This window comes from Copadichromis virginalis, linkage group LG7 (assembly GCF_057382275.1).
Source record: "Copadichromis virginalis isolate Kocher_CV1m ecotype Utaka linkage group LG7, C_Virginalis_male_GT1.1, whole genome shotgun sequence".
NCBI classification, from domain to species: Eukaryota; Metazoa; Chordata; class Actinopteri; order Cichliformes; family Cichlidae; genus Copadichromis; species Copadichromis virginalis.
Window position 1 is genome coordinate 45064749 of NC_140624.1, and position 22574 is coordinate 45087322.

At 40.5% G+C, this 22574-nt stretch overlaps 1 protein-coding gene across 2 annotated transcripts in view; it reads right to left on the minus strand.

Moving 5' to 3' along the window:
* Positions 1–463: 463 nt before the first annotated feature.
* Positions 464–22574, minus strand: part of kdm2bb (lysine (K)-specific demethylase 2Bb) — a 30270-nt gene continuing 8159 nt past the window's right edge. For both annotated transcript variants that reach the window (XM_085463633.1, XM_085463634.1), the window contains 9 exons: positions 17413–17643; positions 11983–12126; positions 11807–11893; positions 11343–11669; positions 8421–9496; positions 8166–8329; positions 6673–6834; positions 4699–4917; positions 464–2663 (listed from right to left, as the gene is read on the minus strand). In XM_085463633.1, coding sequence (XP_085319759.1) covers positions 2482–2663; positions 4699–4917; positions 6673–6834; positions 8166–8329; positions 8421–9496; positions 11343–11669; positions 11807–11893; positions 11983–12126; positions 17413–17643 — 2592 coding nt within the window. In that variant the 3' untranslated portion in view covers positions 464–2481. The remainder of the gene's footprint in view (positions 2664–4698; positions 4918–6672; positions 6835–8165; positions 8330–8420; positions 9497–11342; positions 11670–11806; positions 11894–11982; positions 12127–17412; positions 17644–22574) is intronic.

Below are 22574 nucleotides of genomic sequence, written 5' to 3' on the forward strand. Positions count from 1 at the left end.
TAAAATCTTAGCAATAAATGACATTTTAAAATTGGTCTCTAATTGCTAAGAAGAGAAGGGTCAAGCTTGTTTTTTGTTTTGTAAATGGATGGATGATAGTGTACTTAAAATTAGCAGGGACTTGACCAGAGAACAGCGAGGTGCTGATTATAGTGAGCACAGAGGGGCCAATAGAGTTAAAGACTTTTTTGAAAAAGCAGACAATTTCCAAAATCAAACTTTGAAAGACCTCCAGAAACCCAGGAGAAATATTGTTCAAGACCACTTTTAAAATTCTCAATAAAGTCTGGCTCGTTACAAGTAAAATATAAAGAAATGAGGGGTGGCTCAAGAGTTTTGCACAGTACTGTATAGGAGCCAGCGTGTATTAAACACAGAGGTAAATCTAACATGACCAGCTTTCCAGTATAAGATACAAACCTGTTACTGATTAAACCCAAAGGATGAAACTCACACACTCATCAGTATTTAAAATGAATTTAATATCTCAAAGGTCGACTCTGAAGAGGCTTTGCGTGTACATTATGTACAGATAAATAGATCTGAAGTAATGTACTAAAATATTTCATGGAGACACGGCCTTTTAATAAAAACATAAAATTTTAAATGTAAACCCATCCACTGAACTGTATGGACTGGAGTGCTATTCAAAAATTACGCAAAAGACTTCATTTTAGAAAAATCTGGAGTTTTAAAGAGGAAAACGAAATTCTATTAATCACTAAACTCATGAGTCAGTCAAAACTTCCAACGACTTCTGAATGTCTTAATACAATTATAAAGAGTATAGGTGCACAGTAAGAACATTGCTTATGAATTTGAAACTTTATCACTGAATGACAGGTCACAATGTACTTACATCAGAAGATCAACTCAAAATATCATAAAAAAATAAAAAATAAACCAGTGTTAATGTGTTTTTTGTTTTCAGTGAACTTTCTGGCTAACAAAGAAAAAAAGCCTTTTTTAACTTTTATATTTTACAGAAATCTTTCATACAACCCTCTGCTGACCTTTTCACTTTTCTCCTACACTGGATACAGTGTATTTGGTCTCATGCTGAGTTTCTGGTGAAGGCCTCACATTTTGAGATTGGAATGGCTTCACTGTTATTGGTTTCACTTGTTTTCTCAATGTTGTTGTCAATTTCCTTGGAACATGACACTTTAGGCATATAAAGCCCAAAATAAGAGCGATTTACAAAGTAGAGACACTCAGCTGCATTTTTCATTTGTATGTCTGATCCTCTTTTCTAAATGTAAACCTTATGGGCTTTACAGATTCTTTACTCCTTGCATGATTCAGCACAGTCTCTTCTTTATGGTAACGTGGAGTTCAGCGGGAGTAAACATGGTTATATCGTTTAACTGTTACTAACTCTACTGACAGTGGTGTAAACATGTCTGCATGCAGAGCTAAAACGCTTCCTTCCACAAAGCACCGGGAATACTAAAGAGTAATGGAGATGTTTTTATCTTATAATAGCCCAGTTACCTACAAGCTGTTAGTAAAATTAGCAGAACGTTTTAGTGTTTAAAAAATATGCTTTATACACTGTACACTGTATAGTGTATGTAAGAATGCATTCATGTATTCGTATTGACCACATCAGTGCAAATAACTAGATATTTCATCCAAACGGACATGGAAAACAAAATATACAGTACCTTTATCTAAAAGGAAGCAGAACTCTGGCATATACAATAATAAAATATAAAAACACCCACACAAACAAAAACTACCATCCTACAAGTCTGGCAACAAATCGTTAGACCTTTGTCTCTCGACAATAAAAAGCTTAACAGTAATGCCAACTAATAATCGCTTTCAGTGCTGTGATACTGTACAGTGGTGCATTTAATAAAAGCTACTTTTAGCCACTCCCTTATTGGAAAGGGGTCACCACAGCGGGTAGCTCCGCGTGTTTTAATTTGGCTGTTGTTTTTCTTTTTTTATGTCCGAATGCCCTTCCTGACGCAGTCCTCAAAGGGATTCGTGTCTCCTCCCCGGATACTGGGGGTTCCTTCGCTTATTAGGCGAATTTGAAAACCACTACAGCATGGAGCCACTACAGTGGTCCATTTAATACTGCACATAAATGTATGAAACACTTTCTGATACAAAAATATTCTTCTATAATGCAATAAACTTTGCATTGAAACAAAAAATAGTCTATAAACACCAAAAAGATAACCAGGATACAATACATAAAACAATCAATATAAAGAATAAATAACGTATAAACAGGTGTGACAACAAAAACTTATATATATATATACATATATATATATATATATCTCCATTACAGGACCATTTTTACATTCTTGCTTAGCAGCGCAAACTCCCTTTATATCAGTTTTACAGGAGTCCTTCACGCTCTTTCACACACAAGTAAGCAGTCTTCTGCTGCCTCCATGTGGACGGCACTTTTACTACTTGTGAAAAAAAAAAAAAAAAATCACACCAGAGTTGTCCGTGTGCCTAACTGATCTTCTGCAGCAGTTTATCCTCAATGAGTTCAAACTGCACACTGACGGACATTTCGGCGATGAACTGGTCACATCCTTCCTTGGTCACCTGTTTGCAGTATCGCAGGTCGATATGGCAAATGCTTCCACAGCGCTTGAAATAGGTCAGCGACTGGTCTGTGACCCTGTTACAGACTGCAGGGAGAAATTGGGTTGGGAAAAAAATTAAATGGTGTATAACAGGTCACCTGCGCTGAAACAGACTCTGCACACGCATGGATTAATCAGCCTTTTGGGACAGGAGCTCAAACGGTCTCAGTATGGTGAGGTTTCTAAAATGGCCCTTTGATTTACCGCGTTTACCATTTGATAATATTCTTGGAGGAAAAGTATTGAGTTATTTTTATCAGTTCTGCACAGGCCACTGAACAAGATTTCCTCTCCAAAATTACAGTACTGTGCAAAAGTCTTGACTCACCCCTCATTTCTTTATGCTTTGGATCCAAGGAGCCAGATTTTCTAGGAATTTCTTCATGCGATCTTAAGCAATAGGCTTTGTGAAGGCAATTTTTCTTACACACTGGCTGCTTTTCACTATTTTTCAGTCCAGTCCTTGTACCTGACATTTTCAGAGTAATGTTTTTGTTTGTCTGTTTGTTTGTTAAGCCAAAGCCACTTAAGACTGACCTATGAATCATTTAAGAACCAAAAAGGTACCTAAATCTAGGGATAAACCAGTGTTGTATCAACACATAACAGAAAGCTTAGCAAAAAAGAAATTTAAAAAACATTACTAGTAGCCAGTCAGCTCTGCCTGGTGCGCAATGCAAAACTAAACAAGCACAGGACCAAAGAAGAAGTGGCAGGGCTACAAAAATCTATCTACAACAGATAAACAGTATCTGAAAGCTGGGTCCTGAAGAACTAGAAAAACATCCAAAGACTGAACACAGGACCTGAGACATGCACCTGGCCCCTCAGTTGATCCATCTACTGTTCACTGAAGCCTACTTTGCGGTCTACAAACATCAAGTCAGAATCAGTCTCAGTGGATGGCTGGCTGTCAAGACGCCACTCTTAAGGATTTGAAATCATCAATTATCATCATCGTTCGTTTGTATGGAGATACAACAGTGAGTGTCTACAGCCATCTGGTATTGTGGATCTTGTCAAAATTAATGGAATTATGAACGCAGGAAAGTACCGTCAGATTTTCATTCACCATGTAATACCATCTGGAAAGCATCTGATTGGCAGCGGCTTCATTTTTCAACATGATGCACTGCTAATACAGTAAAAGCATACCTGGATAGACAAACACATGACGAAAACACCATCAGTCATGGATCAGCCTCCTCAGAGCCCAGACCTCAGCATTACTGAAGTAGTGTGGGATCATCTTGACAGAGAGCAGAACAAAAGGCAGCCGACATCCAAAGTAGAGCTTTGAATGTCCTTCAAGAAGCCTAACCCTAAGAGAGTTCAGGCTATGTTAAAGAATAAAGACCGAATATTGACTTTTAATCTCATTAAAACTGCACAAACTGTTTTTGCCGTATATGCTGTACTTCAGTGTATATTTGCACAATTTTTAATAAACTTCTGCACCTAATTTCAATTTTCCCAGCAACATATAAAGGAATGAGGGGTGATGGGAGTTATTTGCACAGTACTATAACTGCATTATTTATTAATATTGGACCCAAGTTTTCTAAAGCACGGTGTTGCTAATGGGGCTAAATATCAAGCTGTTTTATACATTCAATACTCAATACTTGAAATGTGCAATTCACTTGTATTTTTATTTTTTATTCCTATTTATTCTATTTATCCCCTTTGTATATTTTATTTATATTTGTCTCTGTATTTATATATGTGTGTGTGTGTGTGTGTGTATATATATATATATATATATATATATATATATATATATATATATATATATATATATATATATATATATATATATATATATATAACAATTCTGTAACTGTAACTTCGGTCGTTGCTGTGCTTTTTGGAAGTCGAATTTCCCAGAGGAACCCACCCGAGGGATTAATAAAGTTCTATCTTATCTTATCTTATCTTATCTTATCATTCATTGGGATTATCTAAAGGGGACAGAGGTGATAATTCAGTATTCAGGTCTAATACATTTTGATTTCAGCCACAAGTCAGTGCAATGAGTCTAATCCAGGCAGATTTAGAGCCTACAAAGACAGACTCATACCTGACAGATTGATGTCAGTGAGTGAGTCTCTGGTGGTTGTCCCCGCAGCAGTCAGGATGTTAACCGACTGGTCAGTAACGTGGTTGCAGTAGCTGAGGTCCAGCTTAGATAAGAGGGGCATGTAACGAATGATGAGGCGCAGAGACGTGTCAGTGATGTCCAACCCTGCCAGACGCAGGTCCTCTACGTTACGCAGTTTACTCCTGTTGTCCAACTGACCTACAAAATGTGTAAAAACACAGGGGAGGAGATTACCAGAGGGATTAAGTAAAGAGAGATGATTCATGGTATATAGTTAATGAGCATGGAAAAGAAACAAATCCCCCAACAGTGAAGTAATCCTACTAACAACTGCTGTCTCTGGATCTAAAGCCTGACATAACTCATCTCTCTGCCACAAAGCTGCATTGTTGTCTACAAACAACATTAAAGGCACACATCGCACATCTGGGTGACATGTTCCTACAACATGGCTGCTTTAGCCAAGACTCCAATTTTGCATTCATTCATGGCTGATAATTCTGCATTCAACAGAAAATACACCAGTTACAGCAATTTGCTAAATTGGAGAGGCCAGACTTTTTAAATGTATGCAGGTCTTCAACAGGAACCAGTGGGTTGGCTCTCGGTCTGAGTTACAGACCAGGTAAGGAAGTGGCCAATTATTGATAGACTGATTAATTTGATGTTTTATTTTGGTCAGTTATCAGAATTTGTTGACACAGAGCTCTTTTCATTCATTTCTGATACTACTCAAAGGTCTCAATTTAGTTTAGGTCAGGATGCTGCCTGGACAGACCCTGCAGGACCACTTTAAAGTCAAACAATGAATTGCTCTGTCTTCACATGGGTTCAGTAAGAAATCAGACAAACTAAGAACTACTGAGCAGGGAGAGTAAAGTATGTTTAAAATCCTGCCCGAGGCAGTATTTATAGTCTACATATTATTTATGATAAATGCAATTTACACTACTCTTGCTCAATCTCAGTCTTAATTTTTACTCTTCTTTAACTTTGCCTCATTTTTATTTTTATTGGGGGGGGGGGGGGGTTTCAAAGTCACTGTTGTATGCAGATTTTGCACACATCCATCACACAGTAAAGGCCCTTCACTATGCACCTGAAACATTTTAACTTTGTTATTTATCTACAGTACACGGTACTATTGTTATTCTTAATGCTGTAACACAATAATTTCCCTTTTAGGATCAATCAGTTAATCTATGCACCAATCAATCTACTTTTCCTATCTATTATGGCCAAACACCTCCACTTTGGTCTCAAAGTCTTGTGGTTTGCGCAGATGCAAACCTAAGCCTCTTTTTTAGAGAGAAGATACGTTCCCCTGGCAACCCTTTCAAAGAAGTCATACTTGTTCAGTCTTTTTTCCAATTTTGCCGTCACGAGCTTTGACATGCAAAATGCTAACAGAGACTTGTAGTCTCTGAGATGTAGCTCTTGTGTTTTTCTGCACATTGCACAGTCTGACTTTGGGGAGAATTTGCTGGGACATCCATTTTGCCACTGAGGTGCTCACACTTGCTGATGATCACTTAATCAAGTGCTTTTTTTTAGCAGCACCTGGCTGCTACTGACCTTCTTAATCCCTATGAAAGCTGTAACAGTGTATTTGGCTTTCACAGGACTCTATGCATGTGATAGAACTGCCATTTGACTGTGGAGGCTTTTTAAAAACAGTTTTAACAGGTTGAGATAAATTCAGGGGAAGGGCATGTGTGAAAACAGCTCTCAAAGATATTTAGTTTAGTACATAAACTTCATCTGAGCTTGTCTTTAGATGAATTTGTATTCTACCATTGTGAAACGGAGTGACTTGAAGTATAGTGATTCAGAAAAGAAAACACAGACAGAGTCACTATACCAACAATCTCCTTTCCCCTCCTCTGTAATCAAGCTCTCTCACTCAGTCAATAATGTTGTCCTGGTGTTCTGTGACAGAAAAACGGTTGGTACCTGGCCTATTATCTGTGGGAGGCGACAGCAAGTCTCTCATCTGAGCGTCTTTCAGTCCCTCGACCCACTGAACATCCAGAGTTCGCAGGAGAGGACAGCTGGAGGTGCAGAGAGCAGAGACGGCTACCCATGAGCATCCAGAGAGAAGCAGCACACGTAGACCTGCAAGGACACAAAAAACCTTGTTATAGACAGTTCTTAAAGTTTGGTTTGCTGTTTGATTTCATGTGGACAAATGCAACAATGTGGCATCTGCTTCTTCGTTTTCTGTCTCAGATGCAGTATTCTTGGTGTAGCAAAGAAAAAAAAACATCCTCTACAAATGTCAGCACAGAAAAATTACATTTAATCAAATACTCCCCCCGAAAAAATAAATAAATAAATAAAATAAAACGCACATAATGAATGGATTTGAATTAGAAATTCTCTGGAAGATTGAACAGTGACATACCATCCACTCCGATACAGTATTATACATTATAACGTATACAGCTGCTGGCAATGACCACAGGGTGAATCAATGCACCCTCGTGGCTACACAGGTGTAAGTAAAACCTGTTCACACCACTCTTCCAGAAACCTTATGAGATGAGCTGCAGCGACGACTGTGGCTGCGATTTGGGCTGTGTCTGGAAAGGTTTAACACCAACTACATGCACTGGTTGCATTACATTTATGTTGCAGTATTTCTGAACTCTTGGAATGCTAACACATACTAACACGTGAGCTATATAAGGACCACAGATCTAAATAATTTTATTACCACAGAATCAGCCATAAACTCCAAACCATAACCACATTTACCTCCACAACCAGGCAGAGCAGCTGCAGCAGAGCTAACAGGCATTAGCTCCACACTGCGGCCACTCTGCCTGTTGAAACATCCTTTCAATAGACTGCAAATATCCTCTAACAGTACAGCATAAGCCTCAAGAGAAAAGGAAAAATGATTCTGAATGATTCCCAAAAGTAGTTTGAAAATATTTTTTCCCATATGTGACCATTAGGGGGCTCTGTAACATGATGAGCTCACTACATTTGGTTTTGCAGTGAGACAAACGTGCTGACCCCCCCCCAAAAAAAAAAAAAAAATTACATGATATTGCCTTATATCTGGTTTATTTGCCACAATTATGGCCAAAGGGTGGTAAAACTCTCTTGCAGCGAGTCTCTTTCTTTTCATGACTAAGCTGAGAGTGAAGACGTAAGACAATTACAAATTGTCCCAATCCATTTTGAGTCAGTCCTCAATGGACTGACACTACATAATGAGTTAGTCTCAATACATATTGATTGAGATTAACTAGTTTTAAAAATGTCTCTTTCTAAAGCCCGTCAGACCAACTCCCTAAATTGTGTCATGTTTCCGGTGTTAATAAACGGATAAATACACAAAACTGCCACATAAAATCCTTCATCATTACCTGTACATGTCACTAAGGCTGTTTCATACAGACACAAACACACCTGTGTAGATGGGTGGATTTACTTACCTGGAAGTCTGTTGATGAGCCAGCTGAGCTGCTTCTTGGAAATGTTGGTCCAACTGAGGTCTAGGGCTACCGGCTGTCTGCGGATGATCCCGCTCAGCATCAGGGGAGTGATGGACTTGCAGCGGTTCAGATTGATGTGCTTCCAAAGCCTTTTGTCACAGCACCTGATGAGAGAGACAGCGGACGTTTTCGCTGGACTGCTGTGTGATGAAGTGCAGAAGGCACGTTTTTCATCTTCACCATCTTTCTACTCACCATCTGTTCCAGGTCCGGCAGACACGCATGCAGACGCAGAGATCTCTGTGACTGAGGTGACCGAACACCATCATCCAGGTCTCTCGCTGCATCACATGCGCTTCGCCGTCGTTCAGGGGCAGTCTGTCGGGCGGGGGGCTGATGGGAGGGGGCCGGATCACGTGGCGCTCCATTTGGATACACTTCGGTGGCGACCGGCAGGGAAGCGGTCGAGGGCATATTGGTGCGATCGGTGTGTTTCTGTTCCAACTGAGCGGCGAGTAGCCACGCGGCATCCCGTTCATCTCCCGCCCCCGGTGTCGCAGCCAGTCGCCCAAGTCGCTGCTGCCATTATTAAGAGGCCACCTGGGCTTCTGTTCGTCCACTTCACTCTCGGGCTCAGATTTCACTGGCCTTTGATTCTGATTGGTCAAGCTGTCTTCTGTTTTCAGCGGCAGTCTGTTTTGATTGTTTACGCCTTCTTCCATTTTAAGGGCTTTACGACTCGGATTGGCAGGTGGGTCCTCAGTTTTTAGTGGTTTTCGGTTCTGATTGGTCAGGGAGTCTTCGGTCTTAAGTGGTCGACGATTGAGGTTGGCTGGGCTGTCCTCCTCCTTCTTCACTGAGCCCAGCTTCTGGCTGCTCAGACAGTCTTCTATCTTCGGAGTCTCCTGGCAGAACTCTTTGCTCGCCTCCTTGTTGGGGAGCCGCTTACGCTGATGTCGTGCTTTAAGCTGAGCGGAGCTTCTCTCTTGGGCTTCTCCCGACTCACCGCTTGGTCCCGCTCTGGGAGAGTTAGAGGATGTCTGGTCACTTTCTCTGGCTGCAGACGTTCTCAGCAGCGGGCTTAGAAGGACTTTAGCTTTGTCCTCTGCATTATTGTCCCTCTCTTTTTTCACCGTCACCTCTTCCTCAGCGTCCCCATCTTGGTCCTCGTCGTCATACTCATTTTTCTCCCTTAAATGCATCCTCTCCAAGGACAGCCCATCTTCTTCATGATCCTCCTGGTCGTCTTCTTCATCACCGTGATCATTCTCTCTCTTAATATGCTGAAGCAGCTTCGAAGTAAATGAGTCATCCGGTTTTGAAAGCTTCTTCTAAGAAAGAAAAGAGGGAGTGTAATTATGTTTTGAAAGCAGACAGAATTATCAGTTTTTCCACATAAAGATCAGGACTTTCAATTAAGTTCTTGTTTCTTTGACATATTTTAAATATATTCGAGTTTTTAATTAAACATCTGCAGACAAATATTTGAAAACTTTAGTGCCTGTCTGCATTTTATGCAACATCTTAAACCAAAGTTGACAAAAAAATATCGTACTCTGCAAAAGTCTTGAGCCTCATTTATTTAATTTTCACTGGAAAATTACCACCTTAATCTCAAACACAGCCTGAACTCTCTTAGGCAGCTTTCTTGTCATTTCTTCAGGTCTTTAGGAATAGTTCTCCAGGCTTCTTGAAGGACATTCAAAGCTCTTTTTTGGATGTCGGCTGGCCTTCGTTCTCTTCTGAGGAGGCCCATCCATGACTGATAGAGTTGCACTCCGTGTTTTCCATCCTGGTATGCTTTTACTGCGTGCTTTCTACATGAGATTGCATGGTGGATCAAAATCTGACTGTAATTTTCTGCTTTCATAATTCCAACACCACTGGCTGAAATGCAGCCTTAAACCATGACAGAGCCTCCACCATGCTTTACAAACTGCTGTAGACACTCACTGTTGTATCTCTCCTCACCTCCTCCATGTGTATAGTTGTATAGTGTAGTTGTATAGTTAGTAATTATTACCTTTGTATCCCTTAATTTTACCAAAATTTAGCATGTTATTTATTTGTAATTTCTAGTTTTATATCTCTTGGAGATATATCTTTTATATAGTTATAAATGAACCATGGGGGCTTGGGGTGAAACAGAATTTCGGTACACTGTATACTGTGTATACTGCTGTATTGACAATATGAATCTTGAAATATATTGATAACAATTAACTAAAACTAAAAACTTTATCACTGCATAAGGCCCGTTGTCACTGATTTTCAGTCCAGAACTTGTGTAGTTTGTCATACCTCAGTCTGTTTCCCTTCTATAAGAATGGCTTCTTGACAGCCAACCTTCAACTAAGACCCTTTCTGAGGCATCAGTGAAAAGTAGATGGATCAACTGATAGCTCAGATGCTATGCAATGTGTGAAATCTTTGCTAAATGTTTTCCAATTTCTCGAGGACATGACTTTTGTTTTAGGCATGTCACGCCTTCTTTTTGTCCAGCTTCCTCAAATGTTTTAAGGACATATTGCACAGTATGCACTATGCTGTGAATGCATAAGGCATATGGTTTTCAGCTAGTTGCTCTTTGGAAATCACCTTCTGGGTAACGACATAATTACTACTTTATTTTTATCAAACTGTGTTTTCTTTGGCATTTTTCATAGATTCACCAAAATAAATGGGAACAGATTACATGTTTTAGAAACAGCCCGCTAGTAACAAAGTGCCAAAATATAATGGTTTTCGTCTGTATTGTCTATTACATATAGACACGGCATTGGTAGGTGTCTTTTTTTTTAACCTTAAGGATTCATAGATCACCGTTAAGCAGCTTACCTGGCATTGAAAAAACACTGATTTGAAAATGGTCAGATACAAAGACTGCTCTGAAAATGAGTGAAAAAGCAGCCAATGTCCAAAGAAAAACTTTGGAGGGCTGTAACAAAGCCAGGTGAACTATTGCTCAAGATCACTTAAAAAAAAAAAAGACAGTCTGACTTCTTAGAAGCAAAGTATAAAGAAATGAAGGGTGGTTCAAGAATAGTTATATTCTTCCATTTTTGGTTTTCTGCATCTTCATCGTTTGTAACATTTCCGACAACATTAAAAAACTATTTTAAATATATTTTTAAAAAGCCTAAATAAAAAAACTTTACAAAGAGACATGAGTCTTACCTTCTTTTTAACAAAGCTAGGCTCATCATTTGTGTCAAAAAGTTTCCTCTTTTTCCTAAGAGGATTGTCCTCCAATCTCGGCCGGGGCATACCATCTAGAGAAAGCAAGGGGGGGCGTTTTTTAGGAGGCTCCTCGTCATTTTTCTTTGCGATTACATCCCGTTCCACCTTCCTCTTCACAGCAGAAGTGGTAGTCAAGGCAGCAATAGGTGTTGGCGCCACCATGGGTAGGTCTGGCTCTTCCTTTGAATCTCGGTTTAACCTCGGTTCTTTGAGCAGCGAGCCAGGAAGGTTGGATGCATACTTAAACCCTGGGCCTCTTTTTTGCTTTGAGGCCAAAAGGTTAGGAAAAAAGAGAGCACAACTTTATTTTTCTGGTTCTTAGATTCTTAACTAAAACTCGGCTGTTTAACAAATGCATCACACACACACACACACAGAATAAAGTCCATACTGATGCTTACTTTTCCAGTTTTCCCAGCATGGTTACATTTTGGGCACTCCCAGCAGTTTGGCAGCTCATCATTGACTACTCCATTTGAATCTTTAATCTGAATAACAAGAAACACACTGGCTATTAAACAGCGTTTGACATGAAACGAGCAATTATTCAACAGCTGACTGACACTCAGGTCTTCACCTTGAGACAGTTAGGGTGAACGATCTCGTTACAGATGGAACACTCCATGAGCATAAGGTTAAACTTCTCTTCCTCATCCTCCACGGTGTCCTCCTTGCCTGCCTCGCCACAGACGAGACACACTGCTGTGTGGGGTAGGACGGGCTGGAGGAGGGAGAAAAAAAAAACAAAGAAAAGACAGTGCAGAAGATAAAGGCTCTGCATCAGCTCACTCTCGTCTTTTTAAGCAATTCTTTGTCACAACAAAATTTAACCCACACTTTTTCAGAAGGGTGAAACAAAGCAGAGCTGGAACTATTTGCTGCCACGGCTTTCAACAGCCTACTCCTCATATGACTCAACTAAGGACCCAGAAAATTTTAAATCCAATCTGAGTGATGGAAAAATGTAAATTGACTGGCATTTATATAGCTCTTTTCTCGTCTTATCGACCACTCAAAGCACTTTACACTACAAGCAACAGTCGCCCATTTACACACACGTACAGACAGATCGTTTTATTCTATACATCCAATACTTTCTCCATCATAGACACACACAAATCACTCACTGGAGGCAATCTGGAGTTCAGTTCCCAAAGATCACATGGACCAAACGCACAACATCAAGCCATTTGCTTCAGCTCCCAGCTTCCTCTATCTCCTCTGAGCCACAGCAACCTCAAAGTAATAATAATGTAATATTGATGGAAGATTGACTTCACTAATTGCTAAGACAGTAGCTGGTTTATAGAGTTGTATAAGCTACCCTTAATTGTGATCTAAAAGCCTGACAGCTCAAGTTTGCCACCATAGCTTTAAAAAAAATGACCTGATTTATTCATTCATTTATATTCCATATGAATCCAGAGTGTTATAGCCCTAACAGCTAGTTCATCATTTACCGTGAGGTTCCAAACAGATTTACAACAACATTAGCCAACTAATAAATGGGCTAAAGCAACAGAGTGGCTCTTGATGAACTGTGTGTAATCGCTGGCTCTGATGACTGCTCTCTATCTGTGTTAGAGTAAGTTAATATGAAGGGCGAGTTAAGCATGTTTTGCATTATTTAAACACGAGTCACGGTGGCTAAAAAGCCGAAGACCCGACAGCTCTCGCTATCTTTTAACTAGCATGATTAAACATTAAAACACAGTCCTTCTCATCATATAAAAGGCAGAAATAATCAAACTCAGCCTCTCTACAAGTCTCTGTCCTTGGTACTGAAACATTTAGACCAGGCCATTATCACTTTCTCCGTGCGTCTATATAATTGCTACTGTAACAGGTAATATCTGATACTGCTACTTGCATTCTTTTTTATTACACAGCTACAACAAACAGCAACTAAAAAAAAACAAAAAACATTCAGGCAGCTACTCCAGAACCAAACATAATAAATTATAGTTATACTTATATAATAATATAATTACTATTTTCTTATAATAATTATAATAATTATAAGAAAGCCAGGCTTATGAGTTTCTCACTTTCTCAGTCATTGAGGTCATGAGCCATTCGGTCTAGCATTTGAGTCAAAGACAACTGGACTTCTTTCTATAGATTCATGAGGATGTTTCACCTCTTCATCAAGTGGTATCTAATCCTGGGATCTTTATGTTTAAGGTCACATGAATGTGTGAATGACAGCTGAAGCACCTGGAAAAGGACCTCAGGAATTGTCTTAAATGTGGTACCAACATCTGAAACTCTTCAATCAGTTCTGAGAACTCACCACACTCGAGAGGCTTCGTGAAACACCTTCACAAACCTAAAAGGAACTGCAGTTTCCTTCAATGCTTAAGACTACCATGACCTGGATGACTGAGAATCTACACAGAAAATATTGCCTAGGGAGGGAGGAACACCCTTCAATTGGTGCAGGAATATGAAACAGTATCAAGGAAGTTGACTAAAGGAACCACCTCTGCTTTAACCTAATGTGCAGACGCCTTGTGTCCACAGTCGAGGGACATAAAGCTAAGCAGAACCAGATGCTGAGTGAAAGGATAACACTGGTCTATGTCACTACAGATGCACTCAAGGACAATAAAGTGATTGTGACTGAGACTTTTAGTTTAGCTAACAATAGATACAACAAACAGCTATCCTAGCTCTGTAAGTACTTTAAAGCTCACTGAGGCATTAGAAGTTGTTTGTTTAATCTGTAGAGAAACCAAGCTGTCGTTTGATCAGAGGTTAAATACTTGAATTATTTCTTGTCGAGAAGGTTTGACTTCTTCACTGATAGTGACACCAATATGCAAGAGACTTACATTTAAATAACTTCATCATCAAACAAAGAAGATACAGTAAGTTTTAGATAGCTTATGTAGGCGTTTCCATTCATTTTCAGTATTCATCCAAAGTGAATCACCCACTGGGTGTACCTCCTTATTTCACCAAAGGCTTTGAATTTGCCACCAATCAGGGACTTCAGGAAGTTAAAACAGTGAGTACCGTTTATATAAAACAGAAATGGAAATGTGAAACTAACAATTTTGAATATAAGTATATGAAACTCGTGGAGAGTCCTAGTAGATATGTCACCACAGCTGTGCAGACGCCTGCTCAGGCTCTTCAAGGTGCTGGAGGCATGTGGCTCCCAGGAGGCCAATCATTATCACTTGTTGTCGAGCTTCGAGCAGCATCAGTGACTATATCTGATGAGAATTACTTTCAATTGGAAAGAGCTGCTTGTTGGACTCCTATATTTGAAGCAGTGAATACAGCTGCTCTACTGGTATGAGTTTGGTGAACTTTTGTGATGGAAAGGAATCAGCTCTCCCAATTTTATTCTATTTTTTTTACATTAATGTGTGTTATTTATGATGCTTGTTCCCCTGTAGCCAACAAGCATACCACGATTTGTTTGTGCGTTCTCCAATGAGCACAAGAACCAATGTTAATTCGTTAACCAATACTTTTCCTCAAAGATTCTTTTTTTCCTGATGAAATTAAGATAATAACGGAATAAATCAACAACAAATCAAAACAAGTTGAAAGTACTCAGGACAGATGAGATCCAATCAGAAATAATGAAGCTGTGATGAAAGGCAGGACAAGTCGGAAGTGATCCAATGAGAAGTAATCTCCTTGTAATTGTGTAAGGAAGGATTCAGCTAGCATCCATGCTTCCTGTTTCTAATGAAAACGCGACAACATGTCAACGCTTCGGAACAAGAAAAGAGCAGATATGTGGAAGCTCTTCACATTTGATCTCAAAGATGAGAAGCTTTGTAAACCGTGCTGAGCGAACCCTCACAGCCCAACATTTACACTTTATATTTTAATCAACTGAATCAGCTTCAGATTTAGCCTACTATAATGATATTTAGTCTAATAAAACTATAAGAATTTAGATGCCTAACTTATGACTAAAACTAAATGACCTTTTAGTCAACAGACTACAACTACATCGAAATTGCTGTCAAAATTAATGCCCGAACTATACTTCAGCAGGAAATCTACCCTCTTTTAACCCTGCGGCATAACCTTCCACGTACCCTGACATCTATCTTCCGAGAAATTTAACTACATGTCAGGTCACGGCGTAGGGCTAAGATAGGTCATAAGTAAATTTCCTGCAGAAGCCTAAATCAGGCACACTTAGGAGTACATCCATCCATCCTCTTCTGCTTATCCTTTTCAGGATCACAGGGGGCTTGGAGCCTATCCCAGCTACCATACGGCAAGGTACAGCCTGGACAGGTCACCAATCCTACACAGGGCTAAAACAGTAAGAAAGGCAACCATTCACACTCACATTCACACCTACGGGCAATTTAGAATCACCATTTAACCTAACCCCACTAACTGCATGTCTTTGTACTAGGGCTGGGCCATATTATACCGTTCACGGTAATACCGGTATAATGTTAGGCAACGATAGGAAAATGAAATATCGCGATAGAATGGGAGTAAAACGCGCATGCGCAGTGCCTTTGTTTTCATACGCACATGGCCAATTGTTGAGTGAAACAGATGAACCAGAATTGGTTTGTAAAAATGGTGCAACTTCCGTAATGTGGAACTGGTTTGGTGTTTGTCCGTCAGATACACAACAAAGCACATTTTTTTGCAGAACATGCAAGCGGCCGTTGTTATTGTCGTATTTGTCGGACTAAGATGCTCTTAAATCTGGGAGTAATCTGGGTCCTAAACTCCGTATACTTCAGGTCAAACAACACTGCAGCATCACTTAGAGTTAAAAACTGTCTAAATTCTTTCATCTTTAATAAAACGATCAGCATTGCTGCTTTACCAGGTGTAACTATGAAGTTTAACTTCCAGGCATCCATGAAAACAAAAGTTATTACATTTAACGGAGTTAGAAGTTAGCAGGAAGCTAGCGGAAGTTAGCTCGCTAGTTTCGCTAGTTACCTAAGCATGATATTGCATGTTCTGACTGAGAGATTTCTGAAAAAAAATCAAACGTACAGCTCTGCTATCACTTCCAACATAAATGAAGACAGGAAACTAAACAGCAGTAACGTTTGCAGGGTTACTGAAGTTGGGCTAGCTGGTATATAATGATGTGCTACGTGATCGCTAGCGACACAGCTATGTTAGCATAACATAAACAGTGAAGCTGGAGGACGAACACTAACACTTTTCCACTTATAAAAGTTAACGTGAAGGTTCTTCATGGTTAGAAACAAATGCAATCGCATGGCAGGGTGCTGTAAACGGACCAAACTTCAGTCAGGAGAACAACTGAGATAATCCATCCACAATACGAGGTTAGTCATTAATGCAACAACATGGGAATAGAGCAGCTGCCAGAGAATTCAACATTAATGAATCAATGGTACAGAAGTGGAGGAAGCAAGAAGAATGAGTTTAATAAAGTTTGATTTATCTGACTGCTTTGTTTCGCTTAATGTGCCTTATAATCCCGTGCACCTTATGGTCCGAAAAATGCGTACTGCACACTGCAGTTTAATGTTGCAAAGCACCTCTTTTTAACTTCAGTGGATATTATACATGGTTATGCTCAGGATATGTCAGCCCATTTCTACTGGAAATGCCTTTTGGTTAAACTTTCAGCAAGGAATTTGCATTTGCACTGTTACATTTTTATAAAGCTTTAATGTACATAAAAACCAGCTTCTTGTTTAAGTGAAAATAAATGGAAGGTTGTCTTTTTGCGCTAGTAATGTTGTGGAGTTGTATTTTGTCTCGCATCAATTATATCGTCGGTTATATCGTTATCGAAAATTTTCAAATATATATCGTGATAAATATTTGTGGCCATATCGCCCTGCTCTACTTTGTACTATAGGAGGAAGCCAGAGTACCCAGAGAAAACATGCAAACAGAAAGGCCCCGGCCAGATGGTGGAGTCGAACTGAGGACCTTCTTGCTGCGACCCAACACTGCTAACCACCGTGCTGCCCACACTGATGACTACACCACACAAAAGTTCACTCACACACATCATACTTACAGCAATGCACTGCCTCATGATGCAGGACTGCTTCATGCGTCCCGGCCCGCCGAACTTCTTCATGTCTTTGCAGAAGTGACACTCTCCGCACTCCGTCCGCAGACACGCCTCGCATTTCCGACAGCGTGTCCGTCTCCTCCTGGCTCCAGATGTACCCCGGCTGGCCGACAGCTTGACCGCTGATGCGGGAGATGCTGCCATCTTAGGTTTTGGCCGGTTGGGAGGCCGGGGCTAAGGAAAAAAAAAAAGAAAAAGGAAAAAAGAAATGGTAAATGGCCTGTATTTGTATAGCGCTTTACTTAGTCCTTAAGGACCCCAAAGCGCTTTACACTACATTCAGTCATTCACCCATTCACACACACATTCACACACTGGTGATGGTAAGCTACATTGTAGCCACAGCTGCCCTGGGACGCACTGACGGAGGCGAGGCTGCCGGACACTGGCGCCACCAGTAGGCAACGGGTGAAGTGTCTTGCCCAAGGACACAACAACCGAGACTGTCGGAGCCGGAGCTCAAACCGGCAACCTTCCGATTACAAGACGAACTGCCAACTCTTGGGCCACGATCGCCCCAAGAAAGACAAAACAGAGAGGAGGACAAAGTGCGGTGCATCAGTAACGATAAGCCAACAAGTATGCACTTAAAGGTCAGATAGAGTCATGTGTTGGCAAAGAGTGAATGTTCAAAATATTCACCAAGTACATGTTAAGCACGCCGCGGGATGCAGCGCAGCGCAGTTAATTAATATAACAATTAGGATGTCATTGGCAAAGTACTCGCATCATTAGCTTTCACTACCTTTGGTTTGCATTGTTAATAACAAACCGCTGTACATGTTTATCATCATTCTGATGACTGATTATCTCCATTCTAATAATGAAGCTCTGCAGTCGAGCGGCCCTTTTAGAGCACACTTACAATCATGTTACATAAAAAGAAAAAAAAACAAAAAAAACAAAAAAAGAGGCAATTAAATCCAGCTGCGGTTGGTGCTACAGCTGACGTCTAAAGTACTGCCTGGACCCTTCTTTGTTTCCCCCCCATCTCTGGGTCAAGATTTCCAGGCGCAGACGAAAGCAAAAAGGAAAAAAAACACCTGCATTTATATACGCAAAAACAGCACATAACACATATCCACAAACCTGATCGAAACATGCTGCGCATAAACACATTATTCACGCCTGGTATAGCTCAGAGTACGAGAGAAAACAAACACATCAAAAACGTCCCTGGAGGCGTCTTCCAAATTTAGCACCTCAATTGCTTGCGTGTTTCTACTTCAAAGAGGAGCTGCACTTATGGCTACATTTCACACATGGATCACTAGGATCTATTATTCCATGGTTTACAGCCGTGCGCGTTATTAAATGTGCTCTATTTAACAGAAGTGGCCAATTGAAATGAGGGAGTCTTTGATCAGCATCATTATTTTTCTTGTGTCATATATATATATATATTTTGCCCCCACCCCCTCGGGCTCACATCCCCACCACAACAATGTATTTTTAACATGAAAACCACAAGTCAAAACACTGCCAGCCATGCCACATGAAGAAAAAAATCAAAAATAAAAAGAGTGGAGTGTGTGAAATGAAATAAACATGAACGAGGAGTGCAAAACACTGCAGCTCCTGGAAATGAAGATCGGATTTCTTTAGTTACATCGGCAGTGCAGATTTTCCTAGTGTCAGCATAGCAACAGCCACGTCCCATTCCCTAACAGAACAGTCTATGACACACGGACTTGTAACCAATAAGAACTGTAATGAGACCATCTAACACAAAAAAAAAAAGAAAAAAAATTAAGTAGGCTCTGTCTTGCGCACATTGTAATAATTTATTCCAACAATAGCCACAGAATTGACTGACATAGGCAGTCAGATATGTGGTGACCAGACAGGATTAGCGGGAGATATTGGTGTGTGTGTGTGTGTGTGTGTGTGTGTGTGTGTGTGTGTGTGTGTGTGTGTGTGTGTAGGATGGGATGGTTGGGGAGGGGGTGGGATTAAGAAGAGAAGAAACAATGAAATGAGACCAGATTACCCAGCAAAACAACACACATGATGTTCTGCAACTCAGCTTTTGCCATTTTAAGTGTCAGCTGATGGGCTGAAGTTGCAATAGATTCACACAAAACAACAAGTAACCAGGCCGTGCAGGAACACTGCCTCCATTCATGTTTGTTTATGTCTGTGACATGAACCACAAGGAGGCAGGTTTTGGATTGTAGTCTATATTTTCCACCAATTCCCCCTCCAACTCTGCTCCCTCCCTGCAGACAGATAAGTGGGGTGATCTCTAAAGCAGATATCCTTCTGACACACAATTTTCAATCACAGGAAAGGCTGGCAACAGCAACATCACCAAAGGCAACCAACTTCCCTTAAATCTCAGTAAGTACTCCCTGTATCTGCTCATGTTTTTTTGCAATGATATCCAAGAACTCCTGACAAGAAAATATGTCACCGGTGGCAGCTAAGCCTTCATCAGCATGTTTCAGGAAAAGCAGCCAATGAAATCTGTATTATGTAGCGTGTGCCTTTTTACAGCAAGAAGGATGCACATTTGTCCCCTTTGTGCAGTAACAAGGACAGCATGGGTGACCCGCTAGTGATTTCTTAGCACTACAGAGCTCATTCAGCTGGTAAACATTATGAGGAGCAGACCCTTATGTTCAGTGACACAGCCCTGAGCTAGTAGGAAGATACCCATCATTGCAGTGAAGACAGCACACACACGAACACACACTGCACACAATATGGCAAACTTCACAATCAGATAGCTGACAGCAGTAATACATGGAACACTGTGATGATCTAAACTCTGCACTGACATAAACACACCACGTTCACGTTGCTCTGATGCAATAACGGTTCCTGGTATTCACAATTTCTCTTCAAGGGGATATAGATAAGTAAACTTTTCAATGGAGATCAATTACAATGTCAATCAGTTTTAAAATCTCCATATATACAGAGCATGCATCGGAGATATTGAGACCACACAGCACAAGCAGATAATCGGGCAGTGATATTTCACAAGTTGCTCAGGTTGAAGTTGAACTGCTATGCTTTGGAGCAACGCAGTGATTTAACAGTTATACAACCTGCTGTGGACGTAATACATCCCAAAGATGTTTGAATAGTTGAACTTTGGGATAAAACTTGGAGGGGGGAAAAAGCCTTTTTAATATCTGTCAGCAGAGCAGAATTGACTCATTCATCTGCAGTCAGCATTTTTTTAATCTAAATGCAGGCACAGGCTTAATGTAAGGGGGGTGTGGTTCAGAGTAAAGAGTGTAGGGGGGGAAATATTTGAATTAACAATTTCCGTGCAAGTCCCATCATCTAACGTTTTCACAAAAAATTATGTCTTTTCATTAACGCACACTGAAAGAAAAACCTTCCCCTTTTGTTTTGGTTTACCATGACATGTATTCTGATATCAATCGATAGGTTTACAATCAGACCGTTAGAGATTCAGCTCCTGCATCTTCACACAACCAATAGCAACCTCGAGCTACATAAACAGAAGCTCCTATTGCTGGATTTATCTGATAATAAAAATGCAAGCACGCACGCACGCACAAACAACAAATCTACCACAAAAAAAGAAGCAAAAAAAAATAAAAACAAAGGCAAAAAAATAAAATAGAAAATCAAAGCCCAAGCACAGAAGATAAACTGAATCAGTGCTTTTGTCTTCAGGTATCTCCATTACTTCACTGCCCTGTGATGCTGCACACTGCTCTGTCTCACACAAGCATTCCTCTGGCGGCCTGCTTACGCCTGCCTGCAGGGCTTTTAGGGTGCTAACCTGCTCGGAGTCTGAGTCGTAGTCCTCATCATCAGCGCTCAGCGACATGGCCATGGCTGGTTTTCAGATACCGTCCAGCTTACAGCAAACTGACATGGCTGCAGTCTCCTCCTCCTCCTCCTCCTGCTACTGCTGTCAGGCCTATAGCCCTCCCTCCTGCTCCAAAAGCTCCACAATACCACAAGCAGATGTAGGAAACACATACAAGCCTGCCTCATTAATATGGATCGACTCACTGAGGAAGAGGAGGGGGTGCTGGGCAGCGCAGAGCCAATGGGAGGCTGCTGTGAATCAGAATATGCACTCGGGGGGAGTCTGCCTCCATCCAATGTGGAGAGAAAATGCAGTAAAGGTATTATCATATTTATGATGAGTAGCAGAGGGAGAGGAGAGCAGGCTCTGCACAGCCAGAGCCAGATGGCATCTCATTACAAAAGGCAAACACAAAGAGGCCCCACGACCAGCAGCTGGCCTTTGGAGAGCCCGGTGGGGGAGATCCTGAGGGTTTGTAAGACCCATACAAACTTCACTTTCATGCATTCCTGTAAAGCACATCTCATTCTTAAACTTTCAGCTGAGGCTCCGATGTCTTGTGGGTTTGTTTGGATACATTTTTAATCACACATATTCAGCGACTAAAATAGAGCAGCACCGTGGCATATTTAAACACTTCTAATTAAAATTGCAACCATCACACAGATTAAAGCCATTTATTCACATTTTGATTTGTTTTGGGATATCTTATGTTACACCGTGAGTGAGATAAGAATTGTACTGATATTAAGGAGCATGTTTTTTTTGTTGTTGTTGTTATATTTGGATAATAAATGAAAAGCCTCAATTATGACCTCACAGTCTGCTGCTCAGCTCATGGCTAGAGAAACTCAGGTAACATGACATCAAATGCACTTCGAGCCTTCTGACATCAACAACCATTTTCGTCTTACGATATCACAATTTCAAATGAACCGTATCGCGGTGTTTCGAACAAATGCGAAACACCGCATTTGTGGAACTCGACACCACTCAAAACATATGACAGCAAAAAGGCTAGCGAGGGCAATATTTCTGGATCTCTGTAAATATTTAGTCCCCCCAAACGTAAAACGCGAAGGCTGTGACATGGTGAGACATGCCATATAATTTCTGCTCTTAGTAAACAATGTTTTTATGGACACTAAAGGCTTGTTTTGGATTCGGAAGGCACACCAAAAAGCATTAATGACAACAAAACACATGTCAAATTATGCAGAGGAGCAAAAATATCTAATCATTTACTTCATTAGGCAATACTGCAGCCCGTTATGACAAAATTATGCAAACTGTTAAATCTCCTGCTAAA